At 44.0% G+C, this 22573-nt stretch overlaps 1 protein-coding gene across 4 annotated transcripts in view; it reads right to left on the bottom strand.

Annotated features, from left to right (window-relative positions):
- The window catches only part of AP3B2 (adaptor related protein complex 3 subunit beta 2), a 136176-nt gene that overhangs the window by 107036 nt on the left and 6567 nt on the right, over positions 1-22573 (bottom strand). Inside the window, exon 1 of one of the 4 annotated variants that reach the window (XM_077263993.1) lies at positions 1871-2160. The exons of the other annotated variants lie outside the window; for them this stretch is intronic. Coding sequence (XP_077120108.1) covers positions 1871-2091 — 221 coding nt within the window. The 5' untranslated portion in view covers positions 2092-2160. Of the gene's footprint in view, positions 1-1870; positions 2161-22573 lie in introns of those variants that run through there. 4 annotated transcript variants of the gene reach the window in all.

Raw genomic sequence — 22573 nt, 5'->3', positions numbered from 1 at the left:
TGCATAGTGGACATGGGATTTCTTGAAATCCCATCCACTATGCTGTAACATCTGGACGCTGTGGGTTGGAGGCTGCGGATGTACGTAGTGTCAAATCAGCAGCGTTTACTGATCGTGTGCACATACTCTAACACATTGCTTTCAAGCAAAATGGCGCAGTATTCATTCCAAAACATCACTTTGTATAATTATATTCAACTTTATCTTTCAGTCATAAGGGTGGGCTTTCAGTCACGGGCTAGTCATCTTATCCACACCCTTTGTTTGATCTGTAGTACTGGCTCGAAGTCCAGGAACCTTCTCAGTAATCCCGCGCTTGCGCAGTGATGAGCAGCTTTGTGACGTCGCAATTGTGAGTGGTGTTAATGGGGTACGCACGCTGTCTTCCCGCTGCGCTGACTGTGTCTCTGTCACTCAGGTACCGCCGCTGCTCTGGAGCATGCGCACACAGTACATGAAGCTGACGAGGTCGTACAGTAAATTAGGAGAAAGTACAAGACATAATTATACAAAGGACTAAAATGTAATTAATCATGTGACGTCATCGCTATCATTTTAGACCAATTTCATTGTCATTTCCAAAGTAGCAATAAGGTTTCACAGTGAAAAATAATAAATATTTTGCCCTGCAGCAATGTATATCATACCATCTATGGGGCTCTCTGCATTAGGGCAGTACAGTCCTGCAAAGATTACGTTCCGGTGAGTCTGACACTTCCATTGTAGAATAGACATTGCCATGTGAGACTTCTCACCCCTGAGCTATTTTACCACCCAGCAATTTAGAATACACAAACTACCATCCGAAGTTTGTTTCCAGGCATTAAATGAAAGTTTCACCACTTTATAGAAATTGTCGGGACACTTAAGCCAGATGACAGCACAATGGATAAACTGACTACATGTATTTTATCGGCTTTATCACTTTTTTTTGCTAATATGTCGCCACTGTGTAGACCGTTACAACTTGTAATGTTAGCAATTGAGGTGTCTGTTTTCTGTACTATTAGTATTGCCATTAATATCGAGAGACCAGTCACTAGTGGGCCATCTGCACTCTACCCAAATATCGTTGCGATGACCACCATATTGAAAGCAAGGGTTCTTGGGACTGAATATAAAGTTTGCACTGCCTTCTATCTGAGTTTGACAGGTCTGGACTAGTGATGAGCGAACGTTCTCGGATAACGTGCTATCGGGTGTTATCTGAGAATCTGGGTAATGCTCGGATAACATGTTCGATTCCCAGCGGCTGCCTATTTTGCAGCAGTTAGACAGCACCAAAACATGCAACCGCGAGGACTCGAACATATTATCCGAGCATTCCCCAGATACTCAGATAACACCCGATAGCACGTTATCCAAGCACATTCGCTCATCACTAGTCTGGAGCCATTTGCTTTTCATCACTTCTATTTACTTTCCAGCTCACAAGCCCTATGTGAAGGACATGTCCTGTTCTTTACTACACACGGCACATTTCAGTCAACTGTAGGTATTTGATCATCTGAAACTTAAACAAGGACATGGTATATGTCTACGCTAGATCACCGGAGTCAGAGAATGCAGACTGGTACTATAGAACACAGGAATGAGAAGAGTAGAAATATTACAAGAAAATGATGCAATTGTACAATAAGATATTAGGTTACTGCATCCAAATTTCTCACTTAGGCTTATGTTCACAATAAAACATTAAATAAGGCATATTAGCAATTTGATTATTAAGTATATCTATGTATTTCTATTGTCAATACCCAAACACAGCATGCTAACAAAAATATACTGTCTCTATATGCAACCTGTGAATTACTAAAGCAAATGAAAGAGGTACTAGTCACAGGTACGAGGTAGTTCAGGGGCTCCATACCGCAGAGGCTGACTTTGGGAGCTGGATCCACTGTTTTCTGTGCTGGTTTCGGTAGCTGGAGACTTGAGCAGTTTCAGCTCATCTGCTTGTAGCGCATTGTAAAAAGTTTGGACTCCTCCATCTGGTGTCAGAACTGGGCTTTTAGCCTCCTCTGACCGGTGATTCTTTACTAGATTCACCGCTGTCACTGGCAATTGGAAAAGCTTCTGCATGGGCTTCATATCCGCTTGTTGGATGCTGGAAGCCCCTTTCCAGCCGGAATCAAAAATATTAATATATTGGATGATTTGATAGTATTTGCCGCATGGATTAAGGCAACATTTAGAGCAATCACTAGTTTACTTTGGTAAAAGGTGAGGGATGAGAATAACACAGCACTAACTGTAAAACGTCCTTTTATGATATCAGTTTAGTCCAACAGAAATGATGCCTTTGACATCCCCAAGTAACATCCAGTATAATCCACAGATGATTTAGTATATGGTATAATCAATATCCAGGTACGTATGCTTTAAAGGCAACCTGTATGGGAAATGCACCAGGTGCCGGCTCAGAGTCTACAGTTCCTAATGCCGTCGACTTCGGCATTTAGTGTGACATAGTGCTACCTGTGTCCCATTCATCTGTGAATAGCGTGTAATGCATAAGTTCCAGATGTCTTTATACTGAGGATCAGATTACAGCCCCGCCTGTATTTTTCTTCCAACCTCCCCATCCACTCCTTACCTATCTAATTTCACTTCTGACACTATCCCTCCATCAGACTTGTCACTTCATTCCCTTCTTTCTACTTAGTCTCCCATCCTCTGATCTTCCCTACCATGCCTTATTCTTTTACCCTCTTTCATTCCATCCTCCCATTTCAGCCCATTCCTTTTCTACATGAATTTCTCAGTCTCCCTCTATCTGACCTGATAGTCCTGTTGTTTGCTCCCGCTCAATCTTTTGGTTGAGGTTTTGCCAAATTCTATCCTAAAACTGTGTTCCGTTCTTTTCTTCTGTTTTACCAGCTGATCCCGTTTCAGTCATTTTCCAGCCACGTTTGCAGGTCATTCCCCTCCTCCAGCTTCTCCCACCCCTCCCACACATATTCACATCTCTGAGAACATGACTCAGCCTAGATGATGGCTGCATACACGGACTCCCACCTACAGCATCCACCATGATGATCATTCTAGCCTCCCCTGTACTTCACATCCAGCGGATTATATTATGAGAAATAATCCAGTAAACAGGCTGACCATCGCTATCAATCACCCTTTTTTGGTAGTACTGTACACTACTGTACACTACATGCAAACAGCAAGTATAAGGGTACATTCCCAGCATCAGTGCTACTAGTGTTCTGGACACAGACTATTTTTGCTGCAGGACAAGCAAAATGGATGGGATTAATAGAAATCTCATGCCCACTGTGCTTCTTTTTTACGCAGCATAAACTCACTTGCAATGCGTTTTTCCAAGATGCAGCATGTCAATTTCTCTTGCGGGTATGCTCAGTCTTCCATGTGGATTTTTGCCATAGACTTGCATTAGGTGTGGAAATTTTGAGGGTAAAATACGCACATGTGTTTTTAGTGCGTTTACGCAGCGGAACTGCATCAAAAATGCATGTAATCCACATTTATGTATATCAATAACGTTTTGACAAAGGAAAAAAAACGCTCTAAAGATGTGCAAAGATGATAGATAAACAGATAGATATCCCCGAGAAATATAATTAGTGCTTTACATGTATAGTTTAGTGTACATGTATTAAGTGAATAAATAAAAAAAGTGGGGTTCCCCTTACTTCTGATAACCAGCAAAGGTAAAGGTGTGAGCTGATATTATCAGGCTGGGAAGTTCCATAGTTATTGGTCTTTTCCCAGCTTAAAAATTACTGGGTCAGTATTGGGACTGTCTCATACACCTCTTCATTATTAATCCCAAAGATTGATGCACCTGTGATTTTTGACAAATTACAGCTGACATCAACCTCAACTACCATTACCCCGCTTGACTACAGACCAGAGCAATCAGGAAGAGCAGGGCAAAGAACCAGAAAAGGTTCATCTACTGTGGTGTGCCACTTCTTTGGCGGCGGCGGGCTGGTATTCCCAGCCTGATAATATCAGCTCACAGCTGTCTGCTTTATATTTGCTGGTTATCAAAAATGGGTTGGACCCCAAGCCATTTTTTTTTTTCATTTATTTATTAAGTTAATACATATACAGTAAGCTACACAATGCAAGGCACTTATTATATAACTCACAGATATCTATTTACCCCATATCTATCTATCAAGAAAAAAATGGAAGTAGCACACCATCTCAAGTAGAAAAAAATACTATTTAATTTCCCAGCATGTGATGTTTCGGCTCCATGTATGAGCCTTTCTCATGGAGCCGAAACGTTGCCTGATGGGCTATTAAATTTTTTTCTACTTGAGATGGTGTGCAGCTTCCAGTTTTTTTCACTATATTTAAAGGACTGGGAGGCCTTGCATCCAATTTTCCTGGTGCTGCTGCTGTATTTCTCTATTCTATCTATCTATCTATCTATCTATCTATCTATCTATCTATTTATATTTGAACATCTTTAAAGCATGACACACCAAGTTAAGGCAAAACACAGAGTCAAAACCATGAAAAAAAACATATGTAACAAAAAACACACACAAAAATGCAATGAAAACCACAAATAGCCTAATATGCAGTACATAACAGTTGCAAAAATGGTATGGAAATTCTACAGCATGAAAAACGTAACAAATACCGATCGTGCGAACATAGTCTCAAGCTGTCCACAGTTCCTTTAAACTGAAGTAATCCGATCCCGCCAATATCAGAGAGATTGGACAATAATCTAATGTGTATTGGGGACTCCGGAATTTCCCAAGAAAAATCAAGTTGTGGGAGATAAGGATGGGCACTAAAGGTACCTTCACACGAAACGACTTTACAACGAGAACGACAACGATCCGTGACGTTGCAGCGTCCTGGATAGCGATCTCGTTGTGTTTGACACGCAGCAGCGATCAGGATCCTGCTGTGATATCGCTGGTCGTTGATTAAAGTTCAGAACTTTATTTGGTCGTCAGATCGGCGTGTATCGTCGTGTTTGAAAGCAAAAGCAACGATGCCAGCAATGTTAAACATGGAGCTAACGACCTGTGAGAACGATAAGTGCGTCACCGCTACGTCACAGGATCGCTCCTGCGTCGTTCTGGAGCTGCTGTGTTTGACATCTCTACAGCGATGTAAACAGCGACGCTGCAGCGATCGGATCGTTGTCGTTCTCGTTGTAAAGTCGTTTCGTGTGAAGGTACCTTTAGAATAGTCAAGATAAACAAATAGGAGAACAGTTGCTATTGAGGGGCAAATTTCCTCCACGTTTGTGGAGAGACCAGTTTACAAGATGCACAAACAAGTAAAAATATGTTATCCGTGACAGTAAACTATATCTATTTAAAGGGTGTCAAATAGAACCTTGAAGAAATAACAAGACAGAAATATATCAAAGAGCACCAAAAATGAAAAAGGAAAAAAAAAAAAAGGAAAAAGGAAAAAAAAAAAACACTTCCGCACTGCTGTTATAAGTTAGACCCTTGAGTCTCCCTATGTTATTGCCAATTGCCGCTTTAGCCTGAGATATGGAACAAATTTACCGGGGTGCTGCTGTATAATAGTCCATAAATGATATCCAAAAAAGAAAAAAGATGAAGCGCACTCACCGGTAGTAAATCCAAGTCTTTATTCCAAGTCTTTATTCGGACATAACTTAATGTGCTGCAGGGAGGGTGGTGAACACTCGGACGACAGCTGTTTCGTGCTTAATGCACTTCAACAGGTCCTATATTAATATAATATAGGACCTGTTGAAGTGCATTAAGCACGAAACAGCTGTCGTCCGAGTGTTCACCACCCTCCCTGCAGCACATTAAGTTATGTCCGAATAAAGACTTGGAATAAAGACTTGGATTTACTACAAGTGAGTGCGCTTCATCTTTTTTCTTTTTTGGATAGAAATATATCAAGAATACGAGACAGGACAAGACAAGAAGAGACGGGAACAAGGGTACCTACATTGTGAAGGCAACAGAGGATGGACAAGATAAGAGCGGTGGCCGTCCTTGACAAAAGTCGTCTATATAGAGGCATGTCAAGAAAAATAATTTATGCAGGGCTGCCATTTGTGCAAAAATTTGGAACCTTTATCATTAAAGGGGTTGTCCAGGATTGGGATGAAGGTCTGTAATCACTCTGACAGCAGACTTTTGAATCCTCAGTGTGCATACCACACACTGTCAAGATTCTCTGGTGCCAGCAGCGAGAGCGGGCGGTCACATGAATGCAAGTATGCGACTTGTGTTAAGTGAGGCCACACATGTCTAGTTGGAATGTGGCCGTAAGTATACAAATTGCATATTGTGGCTGCCTGCTCTCGCTGCCAGTTCGGAGAGTCTTGATAGCGTGCTGTGTGCATGCTCTGAGAATCCAAAAGTCTGTAGTCACATAGAAAAACCTATTTCCCAAGCTTAGACAACCCTTTAAGTACACAAGATAAATGTTCATTGACCAATATCCACATTACTTTGAGTTTAAATGAATGGGTAAAACTGCAAACTTCCAAGAGCAGGCATGTGTGATTTAGTTGGCAAAGAAATTACAGAAAGAACGTAAAGGATAAGATATGGTATTTGAAGAATTTGTTCATAAAAGAGAGCTTGCAAAGGGTCTGTCTTCAAGTTAGTTGAGGTGATTGATAAAAAATCATACACCTGAATGCAATCTATGATGAATCTAAGGAATAAATTTAGAGACACCTGATGGAAATAATTGATCTAATCTACAAGGGATCTTGTACCATATCATAACTATATTAATGTTTGCCTCTGTAAACGAGACATTAATGTTCATTTTCATGCCTGTCTACAACAGAAAAGGTTTTACCCTTGCCTTTTTCCCAAGTAGTCATATAAAAAATTACGCCAGGCTAATTGTTTATGTGTATGGATCAGTCAAGAGGTATAGCAGACAAGTGAATGAGTGCGCAGTTGTCAGCTATTGTATGTATATGGCCAGCTTTAGGCCTCCTTCACATATCCTGATGATTCCTAAACAGGAAAAAAACAGTACTGGTGAGATCCGCAGTCCGTCTCCTTGTGTACATATGCAACATCCGTATATCCGTGTTTGCAGTACAGTTAGCACTGATCCCTGGCACCGGCTGCTGGAGGCAGCTCTCATCATTGTTGCCTGGTCGCCCTGAGATCAACGCGACCAGGAGACAATGATGGGAGTTGTCATCAGCGTGACATGTACCGGCTCCTGGGAAGAAGCAGAACAATTTGCGCTGTACCCAGGCGTCGGCAGCCACAATGATGGGAGTTGTATTCAGCAACAGCTGTGTCCATCCTGTGTAAAATAAAGAAATTAAATAAAAAAACCTGCGTGAGCTCCCACGCAATTTTCATAACGAGCAGAGGGAAAGCTCATGGCTGGAGGCTGATTTTAATAATCTGGGAAAAGGGACAATACTCGATAAGGTTCCCAGGCTATTAATAACAGCTCACAGCTGTTTGCTTAGCATTTCCTGCTGAATTTACAGGGGACCCCAGAAACAAAATGACGTAAGGTCCCCCTTTAAAATCAAACCATCAAAGGCTAAACATACAGTTGTGGTCTGATATTAATAGCCTTCGAAGGGGTCAGAGATATTGCTCCCCTCAAACTACCAATATCAGCTGTCAGCAGCCCTAGAAATGGCGCATCCAAAAGATGGGCCAAATCTTGCACTTAGTCTCGCTCTTACCCCTTTTCCCTGTGGCAATGGCAAGTGGAGTAATAGGGTTGGGGTTGATGTCTCCTTTGAAATGTCAAGTGACATCAAGCCCAGGGAATGGAGAAATGCTGATAAGACACCCCATTACTAACCCAATAGTAAGTTTGGAAATATACACAAAGCAAGATTAAAATCCTTCATTTGAAATAAAAATCAACACCCTGTTTTACACATTTATTTTAAAATAAAAAAAACAAAGTTATACTCACCTTATGCCTATTCCACTGAAGCCCTTGTCCTCTGTAAAAATAAGAAGAAAATAATAAACAACAAAAATACTCACCTTACGACTAATCCACTGATGCCAATGTCCCCTGTAAAAACACAAAAATAATAATCAACCACATACTCTCCTGTCCGAAGTGAAAATATGATAATCCATACTGTTCCGTGCCGTAATTCATTTCTAAAGTCAAATAAGGCAGCACACTGCGGCGCTAAAACATGCAAACATGTCTAGAAATGTCTAGGTCCTGGTATACGAGAGATGCCTTAATGTGGCTGCCAGGTACACATGAACTGGCCAATTTATGCGCTAAACGCTCTCATTTTTTCATATTTCTAATGCAGTAATGCAGTTCAATTTTCATGTTTCATGTTTGCATGTTTTAGCGCCGCAATGTGCTGCCTTATTTATTTGACTGTATACGAGTTGGTGACTCTAGGTTCAGCACCTGTTCACACTTATTCTATGTTTGGATGTGATGGTCAGTTTTTTAAAATTTGTGTTCATTGGCCTTCTGACTGAGCACTCCACCTTTTAGCCACAGGTGTTTTAATCGCAACAGGACCATTACCCCTCCACAGAGAGAGTGATTATAGTCTAAGAGGATTCACAGTAGGTTCCCATTCAGATGAAGACGTTTATTCTCAGTGATGAAAGGAATGTCTAGTTCCTGGTATATGAGAGATGCCTTAATGTGGCTACCAGGTAGACATGAATTGGCCAATTTATGCGCTGAACGCTCTCATTTTTTCATATTTCTAATGCAGTAATGCAGTTCAATTTTCATGTTTCCATGTTTTAGCGCCGCAGTGTGCTACCTTATTTATTTGACTGTATACGAGTTGGTGACTCTAGGTTCAGCACCCGTTCACACTTATTCTATGTTTGGATGTGACGGTCAGTTTTTTAAATTTGTAATTCATTACAACGACATCTGGTTTTCAACATGAACCATGTTTAGTATAACTGGTTTGGAGTTTTTAGGGACCCTACGTCATTTATTTCTCGGGTCCCCAGTAAATTCACCAGGAAAGGCTCAGCAAGCAGCTGTGAGCTGATATTAATAGCCTGGGAACCTTATCGGGTACTGTCCCATGTCCCAGATTATCAAGATCAGCCCCAGCAGTCGGCTTTCCTTCTGCTTGTTATCAAAATTGTGTGGAAGCTTACACCATTTTTTGTATTTAATTCTTTACACTGTGTGCAGAATTATTAGGCAAGTTGTATTTTAGAGGATTATTTTTATTATTGATCAACAACTATGTTCTCAATCAACCCAAAAGACTCATAAATATCAAAGCTTAATATTTTTGGAAGTTGGAGTGTTTTTTTTTTTTAGATTTGGTTATCTTAGGAGGATATCTGTTTGTGCAGGTAACTATTACTGTGCAGAATTATTAGGCAACTTAAGAAAAACCAAATATATTCCCATCTCACTTGTTTATTTTCACCAGGTAAACCAATATAACTGCACAAAATTTAGAAATAAACATTTCTGACATGCTAAAATAACCCCCCCCAAAATTAGTAACCAATATAGCCACCTTTCTTTATGATGACACTCAACAGCCTTCCATCCATAGATTCTGTCAGTGGCTTGATCTGTTTACAATCAACATTGCGTGCAGCAGCCACCACAGCCTCCCAGACACTGTTCCGAGAGGTGTACTGTTTTCCCTCCCTGTAGATCTCACATTTTATGAGGGACCACAGGTTCTCTATGGGGTTCAGATCAGGAGAACAAGGGGGCCATGTCATTATTTTTTCTTGAGACCTTTACTGGCCAGCCACGCTGTGGAGTAGTTGGAGGCATGTGAAGGAGCACTGTCCTGCATGAAAATCATGTTTTTCTTGAACGATACCGACTTCTTCCTGTACCACTGCTTGAAGAAGTTGTCTTCCAGAAACTGGCAGTAGGTCTGGGAGTTCAGCTTTACTCCATCCTCAACCCGAAAAGGTCCCACAAGTTCATCTTTAATGATACCAGCCCATACCAGTACCCCACCTCCACTTTGCTGGTGTCTGAATCGGAGTGGAGCTCTCTGCCCTTTACTGATCCAGCCTCTGGCCCATCCATCTGGCCCATCAAGAGTCACTCTCATTTCATCAGTCCATAAAACCTTTGAAAAGTCAGTCTTAAGATATTTCTTGGCCCAGTCTTGACGTTTTTTCTTATGTTTCTTGTTCAAAGGTGGTTGTTTTTCAGCCTTCCTTACCTTGGCCATGTCCGAGTATTGCACACCTTGTGCTTTTTGTTACTCCTGTAACGTTGCAGCTCTGAAATATGTCAAAACTGGTGGCAAATGGCATCTTGGCAGCTTCAAGCTTGATTTTCCTCAATTCATGGGCAGTTATTTTGCGCCATTTTTGCCCAAAACGCTTCTTACGACCCTGTTGGCTATTTGCCATGAAACGCTTGATTGTTCGGTGATCACGCTTCAAAAGTTTGGCAATTTCAAGACTGCTGCATCCTTCTGCAAGACATCTCACAATTTTGGACTTTTCAGAGCCCGTCAAATCTCTCTTCTGACCCATTTTGCCAAAGGAAAGGAAGTTGCCTAATAAATAAGCACACCTTATATAGGGTTTTGATGTCATTAGACAACACCCCTCCTCATTACAGAGATGCACATCACCTGATTTACTTCATTGGTAGTTGGCTCTCAAGCCTGAACAGCTTGGAGTAGGACAACATGTATAAAATGTATCATATGATCAAAATAAAACTTGCCTAATAATTCTGCACACAGTGTATTTTACATAGGAGGGACACAACTGTTGCTGAGTACAACTCCCATCATTGTTTCCTGATCTCAGCATGAGAAGGAGTGTGGGAATACGCTACCTGAGTGGGTTGGGGAATACTCGCTTGGCAGCAGGATAAACACTTCAGGCACGATATCTCACACATAACAGTCTTATTTGGTTTATTACACATCATAAACCACATGACGTACAGTCCATTGCGTTATATTTCATGAGCTTATCACGACCCACAGTCCGTTCAGTCGCCGTGGGAGACCACACAGTTCATAGAACATTACAAGCACTAACAGACTGTATAGTACCTGACGGGAGCTCCTGCTCCGCTTGCTGACTCCTTGTCAGTCCACTCCTCCGGGTAAGCTGCCTCACAGGGATCACCAACTTGCCTGGCCGGCACACATTAGTCAGTCCAGACCCACCGAAGGACTGTAGCTTCCCCACACAGTAGCTGTCACTGGCTCTGCAGATCCCGGTCCTCACCTCGTGCTATTCAGGGATCCGGTCCTACTCCCAAGACCTCCCAACACACAGGTTACACAGGATCACACAGGTGGCCAGTCCGGGTACTATTCAGGACGTCCATCCCCAGCTGGGACCGTCCAATACCCGGGCCACCAATAACAAAGTCTCACCTTGTGCTATTCACACAACACATACTTCAGGACCTTCAGAGACCATGTGACCCACACCCTGGTCACATTATATACCCTGAAACCACACCCCTGGATGGGAGTGTGGATGTGTGGCTAGTTTGTCCCGCCCATCTCACACAACTAGCCTAGTAAGTCTCCCATACTAACTATACACCATTACACAAACTCGAGGGACTACAGGTCCCAGAACAACCACATTACATCAGACGTACCACGCAGACTCCCTCTGCGACACATATCGGCCATTCACCACACTACCAGTCACTGTTTCATCATAACCCTGCCTCCAAGTGCATCTTGAAGAGCGCGCACACAGCGCCCCCTGGCTGTAACATTGGTCACTACACCACAGGAGATAATGATGAGAGCTGCCTTCAGCAGCCGGCCGTCGCCTGGGAACAGCGCAAACTGTATTGCCTCTTCCCAGGGCCGTATTTAGAGTTTCTGCTGCCCTAGGCACTTTTAGTGCTGCCTCCTTTTGCAGCAGATCGGGCAGTTTTTCTGCGTCTGCCGCATAACGGATCACTTACAGCAACACTGCGTTTGGCTTCATTCATTCCCTATGGGATTTGCGGCACTTGCTGTGATCTGGCAAATGTGGTATCATACCTCCCAACTTTTGAAGAAGGGAAAGAGGTATAAAGTTTGTGGCGCACTACGTGCGCCGCGGCAAATTTTAGGCCAAGCCACTGACCACACCCATTTCACAACTAGTCACACCCATATCCACGTCCCAACCACAGCCATTTAGCACTGCTGATCACACTGTTTCATATACAATAATTATAACCCCCCAAAAATATGGCCACACAGTGCTCCATACTGTATAATGGCCACACATGATGCTCAATACTGTATAATGGCCATTGGCCACACATGATGCTCCATACTGTATAATGGCCACATATGATGCTCCATACTGTATAATGGCCACACATGATGCTCCATACTGTATAATAGCTCTACATGATGCTCCATACTGTATAATGGACGGCCACACATGATGCTCAATAACTGTATAATAGCCACACATGATGCTCAATACTGTATAATGGCCACACATGATGCTCCATACTGTATAAAGGCAGCAACACATGATGCTCCATACTGTATAATGGCCACATATGATGCTCCACGCATACTGTATAATGGCCCACCCCCTCCCATCCTGTATGCATGGCTCATCTCCCCCCTCCAATCCTGTATGCATGGCTCATCTCCCCCCCTCCAATCCTGTATGCATGGCTCATCTCCCCCCTCCAATCCTGTATGCATGGCTCATCTCCCCCTCCTCCCTGTATGCATGGCTCATCTCTCCCCCCCTCCTGTATGCCTGGCTCATCTCCCCCTCCCTGTATGCATGGGTGGCTCTGGCTCATCTCCCATACCCCCCTGTACGCGTGGCTCATCGCCGGCTCCCATCTTGCATGGCTCGTCATCTCTCCCCCCTGGCCAGCCGCCCCCAGGCTCCATGCATGGGTCATCTTCATCGGCTCCCTGCCGCTCCGCGCTCCCATCTTGTATGGCTCGGCTGCTCCCCGTCCACGATCCTCCTTCATCCTCCCCCCGCCGTCCTCCCACTCTGGCTGTCATCATACTCACCTTTGTCCTTTTCCACACCGCGCGGAACGGAATCCTCTCCACCTCTGTCCCGACGCAGCACCCTCGTCCTGTGTGAGCGGTCAGGTGGTACCGCTCATTAAGGTCATGAATATGCGCATATTCATGACCTTAATGAGCGGTACCACCTGACCGCTCACACAGGACGAGCTGCCGTCGGCCGACGCTGAGACCAGACCAGGCATCGCTGGAGGTAGCTAGGTGAGTATGTATGATGACTCACTCATACTGTATGATGTCGGGGCAAGGACTCGCGGGCGGGCGGATGGGCGGGGGAATTAAGGTGACCCTGCCGGACTTTATTAAAAAAAAAAAAAAACACCTTGCTCTGGTGCCGCCCCCCGCATCGTCCCCGCCCTAGGCACGTGCCCTCGGGTGCCTAGTGGCAAATACGGCCCTGCCTCTTCCCAGGCGCCAGTACGTGTCACGTTGATTACAAATGGATGTCATCAGTGTGCTGCATGCATTTTGTCCATGCTGCGCAAAAAAAACTGACATAGCTGCAGGTTTTTCACATTGACATACAGTCAAACGAATCGTCATCAGTCAGTAAGTAGGAAAAAAAATACAAAAGCTATTAGGCAGGTTTCACACGTCAGTGTCTCCGGTATGTGTAGTGACAGTTTTCTCACGTACCGGAGACACTGACACACGTAGACCCATTCAAATGAATGGGTCTATGCACATGTCTCCGTGTTTTCCGGACCCTGTGTTCGTATTGAAAACACGGAGACATGTCCGTTTTTCTCCGGCAGCACGGTCTGCAAAGCGTCCCACACAAGTGCACACGGAGAACAGTGTGCACTCTCCTCCGTGTGCACGTACCACCCGCAGGAGAGACAGCGCTACGGTAAGCGCTGTCCCCCCTGCGTGTGGTGCTGAAGGCGGCATTCATCTCTTCTCCCCTGCAGGAGAGAAGAGATGAAAAATCAAGTTGTTTTTTTTTGTTAAAATTAAAGTTTGGGGGTCACCTCCTGCCTCCCACCCCCCGTGCGCCCGCCCGCTTGCAGAGAAATACTCACCCAGCTCCCGCGATGTCTCCTCTCAGTGCCGGCAGCTTGTCCTGTGTGAGCGGTCACGTGGTACCGCTCATTACAGTGATGGATATTCAGTGATGCACCCTACCGCCACTTAGAGGATCCCTCTACCCAATTTCTAGAGGGACCACTACCAATAAACATAGATCAATTCTATGCTATAAAGGACCCTAGACCCCAGGTTAAAAACATATATACTGAACACATTCGGCAGACTAGTGGCCCAACTGGTGAAAGAGTTAATTCACAAAAAACCTTTCGCAGATACAAAACTCGATGTTGATGGAGTAATCATACATACATCAAGTTTGCTATTGAAATGGTTTAATTATATCACTCATCTGAACCTGTTATTGATACTCTATCATAGCCATAGATTACTGAGACGTTATCATATCATGATAAATTTACTAGCATATCAGGATCAATCCTAAAGACAATAATTCATACACCCCTTGTCCATATTGATTAATATAGCCAGTCAGATTATCACGTCTCAACCTTACCAAATATCATATAAAGCTCCCAAATAAACTGTATCGATCTATGAAGCAAGAGCATGATCAATTACCAGATCAGATGGACAAATATTGATACTCATCTTATTTTCACCTGCCACCTGCTCTGCAGGTATTAACGCCTCAACGTGTTTCGCCTCATTGGGCTCATCAGGAAGCCAATTTCTGGATGTCATGTGTCCCGATGTGGTGTATACATGACGGCAAAAACCTGATGTGTGAAAGCAGCCTAAATCAGAAGCCTCTTGAAGGGAGAAAAAGAAGCACTGTGGTGAAGAAGAAAAAGAGAATGCTGGTCGTGGGGGATTCCCTACTGAGAAGAAAAGATGCTGCTATTTGCAGATCGGACATTACCTCACTAGAAGTGTGCTGTCTTCCAGTGCCCAAATCAAAGATTTATCTGATAGGGTATCAGGCTCTTCAGCGCTACAGATGACTATGTCTTCTAATACATGAAGTAACAAATGACACAGCAAAAAAGGACCTGGGGAGTATATGCAGAGACATTGAAGACCTAGGCCAGAAACCGAAGGAACTGGGAGTGCAGGTCATCTTCTCATTCATCCTCCCAGTGGATGGACATGGACCAAGGAGATTGAACAGGATTCTATAGGTGAACAACTGGCTATGTTGATGGTGCCTTGAGCAACGTTTTGGGTTCCTTGACAATGGCGTGAATTATCGGTAAGATGGACTCTTTGCTAGAGATGAGTTGCATCTTATGAAAACAGAAAAATACATATTTGGTAGACGCCTTGCTACACTCATCAGGAGAGCTTTAAACTAGAGCAATATGGAATGTATAATATACGACCAAAAACAACAAACTGAATGAAAATAGAGGAGCAAGAGAAACTGACTACAAACTAAAATGTGTCTATACAAATGCACAGAGCATGGAAAACAAACAAGGAGAATTGGAGCTGCTAACACAGGAAGATAGATATGATGTCATAGGCATCACTGAAACTTGGTGGGATTATAATAATAATAATCTTTGTCTATATAGCGCCAACATATTCCGCAGCGCTTTACAGTTTAACAGTTTCAAACACAACAGTCATAAGTAACAACGTTAACAATAATACAATAATTAAAGCAAAATAAGACGACCCTGCTTGTGAGAGCTTACAATCTACAATGAGGTTGGGGAGATACAAAGTACAGGTGTGTACTTACAATGATGGTCCAGCTATCTTGAGGGAGTGGGGGATTGAGATAGTGAATGGGCTACACAAACACGTAAAATTACTTTGATTAGGGAATGTGATAGGCTGCTTTGAACAAAAGTGTTTTGAGGGAGCGCCTAAAACTGTGCAAGTTGTGGCTGGTCCTAATTTCTTGGGGTAGAGCATTGCAAACAATTGGCGCAACGCGGGAGAAGTCTTGGAGTTGGGAGTGGGAGGTACGGATTAGTGCAGAGGTTAGTCGAACGTCATTAGCAGAGCGAAGCGATCGGCTAGGCCGATAGACAGACATGAGGGAGGAGATGTAAGGGGGTGCAGAAGTGTGGAGAGCTTTGTGGGTGAGAACAAGTACTTTGAATTGGATCCTATAATGAATGGGCAGCCAATGTAATGACTGGCGAAGAGTGGATGCGTCCGAGTACCAATTAGCCAGATGGATGACCCTGGCTGCTGCATTAAGGATGGACTGGAGAGGGAAAAGTCGAGTGAGAGGGAGGCCAATTAATAGAGTGTTACAGTAGACCAGGGCGACAGTGAGGGTTTTTGTAGTCTCCATGTTGAGAAAAAGGCGGATTCTAGAGATGTTCTTTGGGTGTAAGCGGCACGAGCGGGCAAGAGATTGTATATGGGAGGTGAAGCAGAGATTGGTGTGAAACATAACGCGCCTGCTGCCAGGGTGTAATTATGGTGCCACCCACGGGGAGGGAAATGTCAGATTTAGGGAGTTTATTAGATGGCGGGAGCAGAAGAAGTTCAGTTTTGGAAAGGTTGAGTTTCAGATAGAGAGCGGACATGATGTTGGAGACTGCGGACAGACAGGCACTGGCGTTCTGTAATACAGCGGGGGTAAGGTCAGAGGATGGCGTGTATAGTTGTGTGTCATCAGCATAAAGATGGTACTGAAAGCCAAATCTGCTGATGGTCTGTCCAATTGGGGCTGTGTAGAGAGAGAAGAGAAGGGGGCCAAGGACTGAGTCCTGAGGTAACCCAACAGTGAGAGGAAGAGGGGATGAAGTGGAGCCAGTGAACGAAACACTGAAGGAGCGGTCAGAAAGATAGGAAGAGAACCAGGAGAGAGCAGTGTCTTCAATGCCTAGTGACTGGAACCTAGAGAGTAGGAAATGGTGGTCAACAGTGTCGAAAGTTGCAGAAAGGTCAAGAAGAATGAGTAGAGTGGTCACTGTTACATTTTGCTGTCAGAAGGTAAGTGGTAATTTTGATGAGTGCAGTTTCTGTCGAATGTAGGGGGCGGATGATACAAATGTTTGGAATACAACCCTTGAAAGCTACAACTTATTTATTAGAAACAGGATTAACAAAAAGGGAGGAGGTGTTGCATTGTATGTTAGGAACATGTGCCCTATTTTTAGCTTTATAAGACGCTCCGGATTATAAGGCGCATCCCAAAATTTGAGGAGAAAAATAGGAAAAAAACTTTTTTTAACGAAATGGTGGTGCTTCTTATAATCCATGCATCTTATTGCTTACCGGGGTTGGTGGCTGCGGTGAAGCGGGGTCCCAGGGTTGCTGCTGGAGGATGCAGGACTGGAACGTTGCTGCAGGACGCAGGCTGGGATGACGGGGTGTTCCGATGTGCAGCGTGCCGCTGTGGGTGTCCGATGCTGCCGCCGTGCTCTGTCCCCGATGTTGCCGGGTGTTGCTGTCACCGCACTCTGTCCTTGGTGCTGCCACGTGCTGCAGCCACGCTCTTTCCCCCGATGCTTGCCGCCACCGCGCTCCATCCCCCGCTGCTTGCCGCCGCCGCGCTCTGTCCCGTGCAGCATGGGGGGCTCTGCCTTTCCATCCATGCTTTCCTGTGCGTGTGCGGTGGAATCCTTCTGGAAAAATGGCCGCCGGGAGATGGCACATGTGCAGATGGTGATCTCGGCACTGAAATCTCGGGAGATGAGTTTTTAGAGCTGAAATCTCATCTCCCGAGATTTCAGTGCTGAGATCTCGGTGGCTATTTTCCCGGATGGAATCCACCGCACACACACAGGAAAGCATGGATGGAACGGCAGAGTCCCTCACACTGCAAGTGACAGAGCATGGCGGCGGCAAGCACTGGGGGAGAGAGCGCAGCGGTAGCACCCAGTAGCACTGGGGGACAGCGTGCGGTGACAGCACCCGGCTGCATCAGGGACAGAGCACGGCATCAAGCACCGGACACCCGCAGCGGCATCACAGATGAGGTATATCTGCATTGTAAGATGCACCCCCATTTTCCCCCCAAATTTGGGGGAAAAAAGTGTGTCTTACAAAGCGAAAAATATGGTATATCTCCACAGAGATCCAAGCTTCAGAGAATGGTAGCTCTGCAGAAACTGTTTGGGTAAGCATACAAGGAGAGAATAGAAAAAACTATAGTAGCTGCTTACTATAATATGCCACTTGGACAGACTGAAGATATGGATGAACTCTTTTTACATCAGATGTCTCTGTTCTCAAAAAAGTATGACATAGAGATCATGGGAGATTTTAACTATCCAGATATTTGTTGGGAATCTCTCTCACGCAAAAGTAATGGGTCCAGAAAATTCTTACCTTTTCTTGCTGACAACTTTATCTTTCAAAAGGTAGAATAGATACCTAATTCTTATCAACAGGGAGGAAATGGTTGTGGAATTAAAGGTGTCCAGGAACATAGGAGGCAGCGATCATACTATCTTTGAATTTTGGATTACAAGAGGAGGAAGACTAGGGAGGACTCAGACTTTATGGTTGGACTTCAGAAAGGCAGATTTTAATAGACTCAGACATAGGGTAGGGAACGTCCAATGGCCGGATGTTCTAAAGGACAGAAATGTCAAAGAAAGATAGGAGATTTTGCTAAATGAAATTTTCACTGCACAATCAGTAACAATCCCGAAAAGAAGTACGAATTGGAAGCATTTAAAGAGACCAGGATGGATGAACACAGAACTTAAACACTTGTTAAAAAGGAAAAAAGAAATGTATATTTAATGGAAAGAGGAGGGCATATCTAAAGAAGAATATAATGGTGTTTGCAGGGAATGAAGGGCAAGCATCAGAAGAACTAAAACCATTGATGAAGTGAGGCTTGCAATGAAAACCCAAAAGCAATGAAAAGGATTTTGGGGGTATGTCAAATGTAAAAGAAAAGTCATGGATGCTATAGGATTTTTTCAGGATGAAAAGAGTGAAGTGGTAAAAAATGATGTTGAGAAGGATGAACTTTTAAATTCCCATTTTGCATCTAAGAAACCAATTGTAACATTAATTGATCTTCACAATGCTATCAAAGGAATGAAAGAATCCACACTATAAACAGAGAGATGGTGAGGGAACACTTAGCTAATTTAAACGAATTTAAATCTTCTGGTCCAGATGAATTACATCCTAGGGCAAACCAGATCTCCACTTTAGGGTATGTGTCCACATTCAGGATTGCATCAGGATTTGGTCAGGATTTTTCATCAGTATTTGTAAGCCAAAACCAGGAGTGGGTGATAAATGCAGAAGTGGTGCATATGTTTCTGTTATACTTTTCCTCTAATTGTTCCACTCCTGGTTTTGGCTTACAAAAACTAATGAAAAATCCTGACCAAATCCTGATGCAATCCTGAACGTGGACACATACCCTAAGGGTATGGCTCCACGGTACGGCTTGCCGGCGGGTTCGCCGCAGCGGCGAAGCCGCTCGGAGCTAAGCCCCGCCCCCTTTCTGGGACGCGATGGTGCCGGATGTGTACAGTACACATCCGGGATCATCGCACCCCTCGCCATAGGGCCCTGTGATATGCCTTGCGGGGACGCTGTGTCCCCGCAAGGTGTACGGACATGCTGCGTTCTGAAAAGACGCGCAGCATGTCCGGAGTCGCAGGGCCGCCGCGTGCGGGTTTCCACGCATAGTGGAGACGGGATTTCATAAAATCCCCTCCACTATGCAGGAACATCTGGACGCTGCTTGTTTGACGCTGCAACGTCAAACAAGCAGCGTTTACGTACCGTGGAAACATACCCTAACACTGACGAGGGGCAGTACCCCGAAACACAGTGTCTGCAAATTGAGATTCTGGTTTAGTTTTTATCCTAAGTCATGTGACAAGGCTCATTAAGGGTATGTGCACACGATGCAGATTTAGTGCAGAATTGGTGCAGAACTGCAGCAGATTTTTCTGCTGCAGAAACGCTGCAGAACTGCACTGTGATTTACAGTACAATGTAAATCAATGTGAAAAAAAAGCTGTGCACAGGGTGCAGAAAAATCTGCGCAGAAACGCTGCAGAATTCAAAGAAGTGCATGTCGCTTCTATTGTGCAGTTCTGCAGCGTTTCTGCACCCCTTCATGATAAAAATCTGCACTGGTAAAATCTGCACAGAAACTGCACAGAAACTGCATCAAATCTGCACCTGCGTTTTCTGCCAGGAGATGCAGATTTAGTGCAGAAAATTCTGCACCACATTTCCTACGTGTGCACATAGCCTAAAGGGTCGACATTGACTGTTATTAGGATTGCTACTTCCAATAGTTGGCACTAGAGTTCTAGTCCTCTTCCTCTCTGAAGAGACAATTTGTATATTTCCCAGAGGACCATTGCGACTTTAAGTCTCCTCATCTCAACATGCTTAACATGTCACTCTCCGCAAGAAGAAACGATACTTCTTGGATCCTGGTCAGACACCTCTCACTCAAGTCAAACCAGATCTCCACTTTGCACTGACGAGGGGCAGTACACCGAAACAGAGTGTCTACAAATTGAGATTCTGGTTTGGTTTTTATCCTAAGTCATGTGACAAGGCTCATTAAAGGGTCGACATTGACTGTTAGGATTGCTACTTCCAATAGGTGGCACTAGAGTTCTAGTCCTCTTCCTCTCTGAAGAGACAATTTGCATATTTCCCAGAGGAGCATTTCGGCTTTAAGTCTCCTCATCTCGACAGGCTTAACATGTCACTCTCCGCAAGGAGAAACGATACTTTTGGATCCTAGGGTACTAAAAGAGTTAGCAGAGAAAATTGCAGAACCACTATCCAGAATCTCTGAAAAATCCTAGTGAACAGGAGAAGTCCCAGAAGATTGGAGAAGGGCAAATGTTGCCCCTATCATCAAAAAACGAAAGAAGACAGAGCCAGGAAATTACAGGCCAGTGAGCCTTACTTCTATATCAGGTAAGATCCTTGAACAAATTACTAAACAGCATGTATGTAAGTCCTTGCATAGGTATACAGTAATTAACCGAAGCCATCATGAGTTTGCAGCAAACAAGTCTTGCCAGACGAATCTAATTTCCTTCTATGATGGAATCACTGACTGGGTGGATAAGAGAAATGTGGTAGACATACTATATCTCGTCTTCAGCAAAGCATTTGATAAAGTATCTCACACTAGCCTTATTGAAAAAATGTCCAAGTATGGGATTGACAAGGCTACAGTTAGGTGGATCCATAACTTCCTCAGTGATCGTACTCAGAGTGGTAACAAATGGTTGCACATCCAATTGGAAGAGTGTTTTAAGTGGGGTACCACAAGGCTCTATCCTGACCCCAGTGTTGTTGAACATTTTTATAAATGATCCAGATAAGGGAACTGAAGGTAAACTGATCACATTTGTAGACAATGTAAAGCTAGGTGGGATAGCTAACACTAGAGAAGACAGAGAAAGGATTCAGAAGGCTCTAAATAAGCTTGAACAATGGGCAGCGACTGATAGAATGGTATTTAACAGGGATAAATACAAGATTCTACATCTGGGCAAGAAAAACTAAAATTACACCTCCAGAATGGGAGGAACAGAACTAAGCAAAAGCACATGTAAAAAAAAGACTTGGGTACACTAACAGATCACAGACTGCACATGAGTCAACAGTGTGATGCAGCATCAAAAAAGGCAAACACAGTGTTAGGATTTATTAAGAGAAGCATAGAGTCTCGATGACGTGAAGTAATTATCCCCCTCTACTCCTCCTTGATCAGGCCTCATCTGGAATACTGTGTCCAGTTCTGGGTACCACTGTCGAGCTCGGACATGGGTAAGTCCGGCGTACAACACAGCAAATAAATACAACAAAATGGAAAAGGAGAGGAAGGCCCTAACGGTCACTAGTGGGGAAGAGGACTCCTCCTGACACAAACTTGTACCTGTCCCTAAACTTCCCTAACGCCCTATGCACGTGTCCTTACCCCTGCCGCCATCACGTGCCTAGTCCCTGACTGTCACCTCAGCATTCCCTGGCTAGTGCACTGGCCAGCAAGGTCGCTAGCCTTGCAACTGCAGATGAAAACACACAGGGGAAGAGACAAACAGGGGACAGACAAAAGGAAAATACTCTGCTCAGGCTCTGCTGCTAAGCTCCACAGCAGCAGAGAAAACCACACCAGGAATCAGAACTCAAACAGCAGCAACACCACAGTCACTGGGAAGCTCCACACACCTAGGTGGCCTGCACAGAAGAACTCTATAACCCACAATCAGCTGAAGGGTCATTTGACTATTTAAAGGGAGGTGGGAGTGGATAACAACCATTATTAGCTGACCAAGCTAAACAAAACTGCCAGCAAGAGACTGACATTAACCCTTGCTGAACCAAAGGAAGAAAACAACATTTAAATTTCAGCAGAACCAGAGCTGTCACGAAACTTAATGAATCGAGACAACCACATTTTAAAAAATACATCGAAAAACTGGAGCAAGTTAAGAGAAGAGCAACCAAGATGGTGAGCGGACTGCAAAGAATGTGCTACAAGAAACAGTTAAAGGATCTGGGAAAGTTTAGCTTGCAAAAAAGTAGGCTAAGAGAAGACTTAATAGCTGTCTAGAAATATCAGAAGGGATGTCACAGTGTAGAGGGATTATCATTATTCTCATTTGCACATGGAAATACAAGAAGCAATGGGATGAAACTGAA

Source organism: Ranitomeya variabilis, chromosome 5 (assembly GCF_051348905.1).
Source record: "Ranitomeya variabilis isolate aRanVar5 chromosome 5, aRanVar5.hap1, whole genome shotgun sequence".
Taxonomy (NCBI): domain Eukaryota; kingdom Metazoa; phylum Chordata; class Amphibia; order Anura; family Dendrobatidae; genus Ranitomeya; species Ranitomeya variabilis.
The sequence above is the reverse complement of the archived record's forward strand: the minus strand, read 5'-3'. Positions and strand labels throughout refer to the sequence as shown.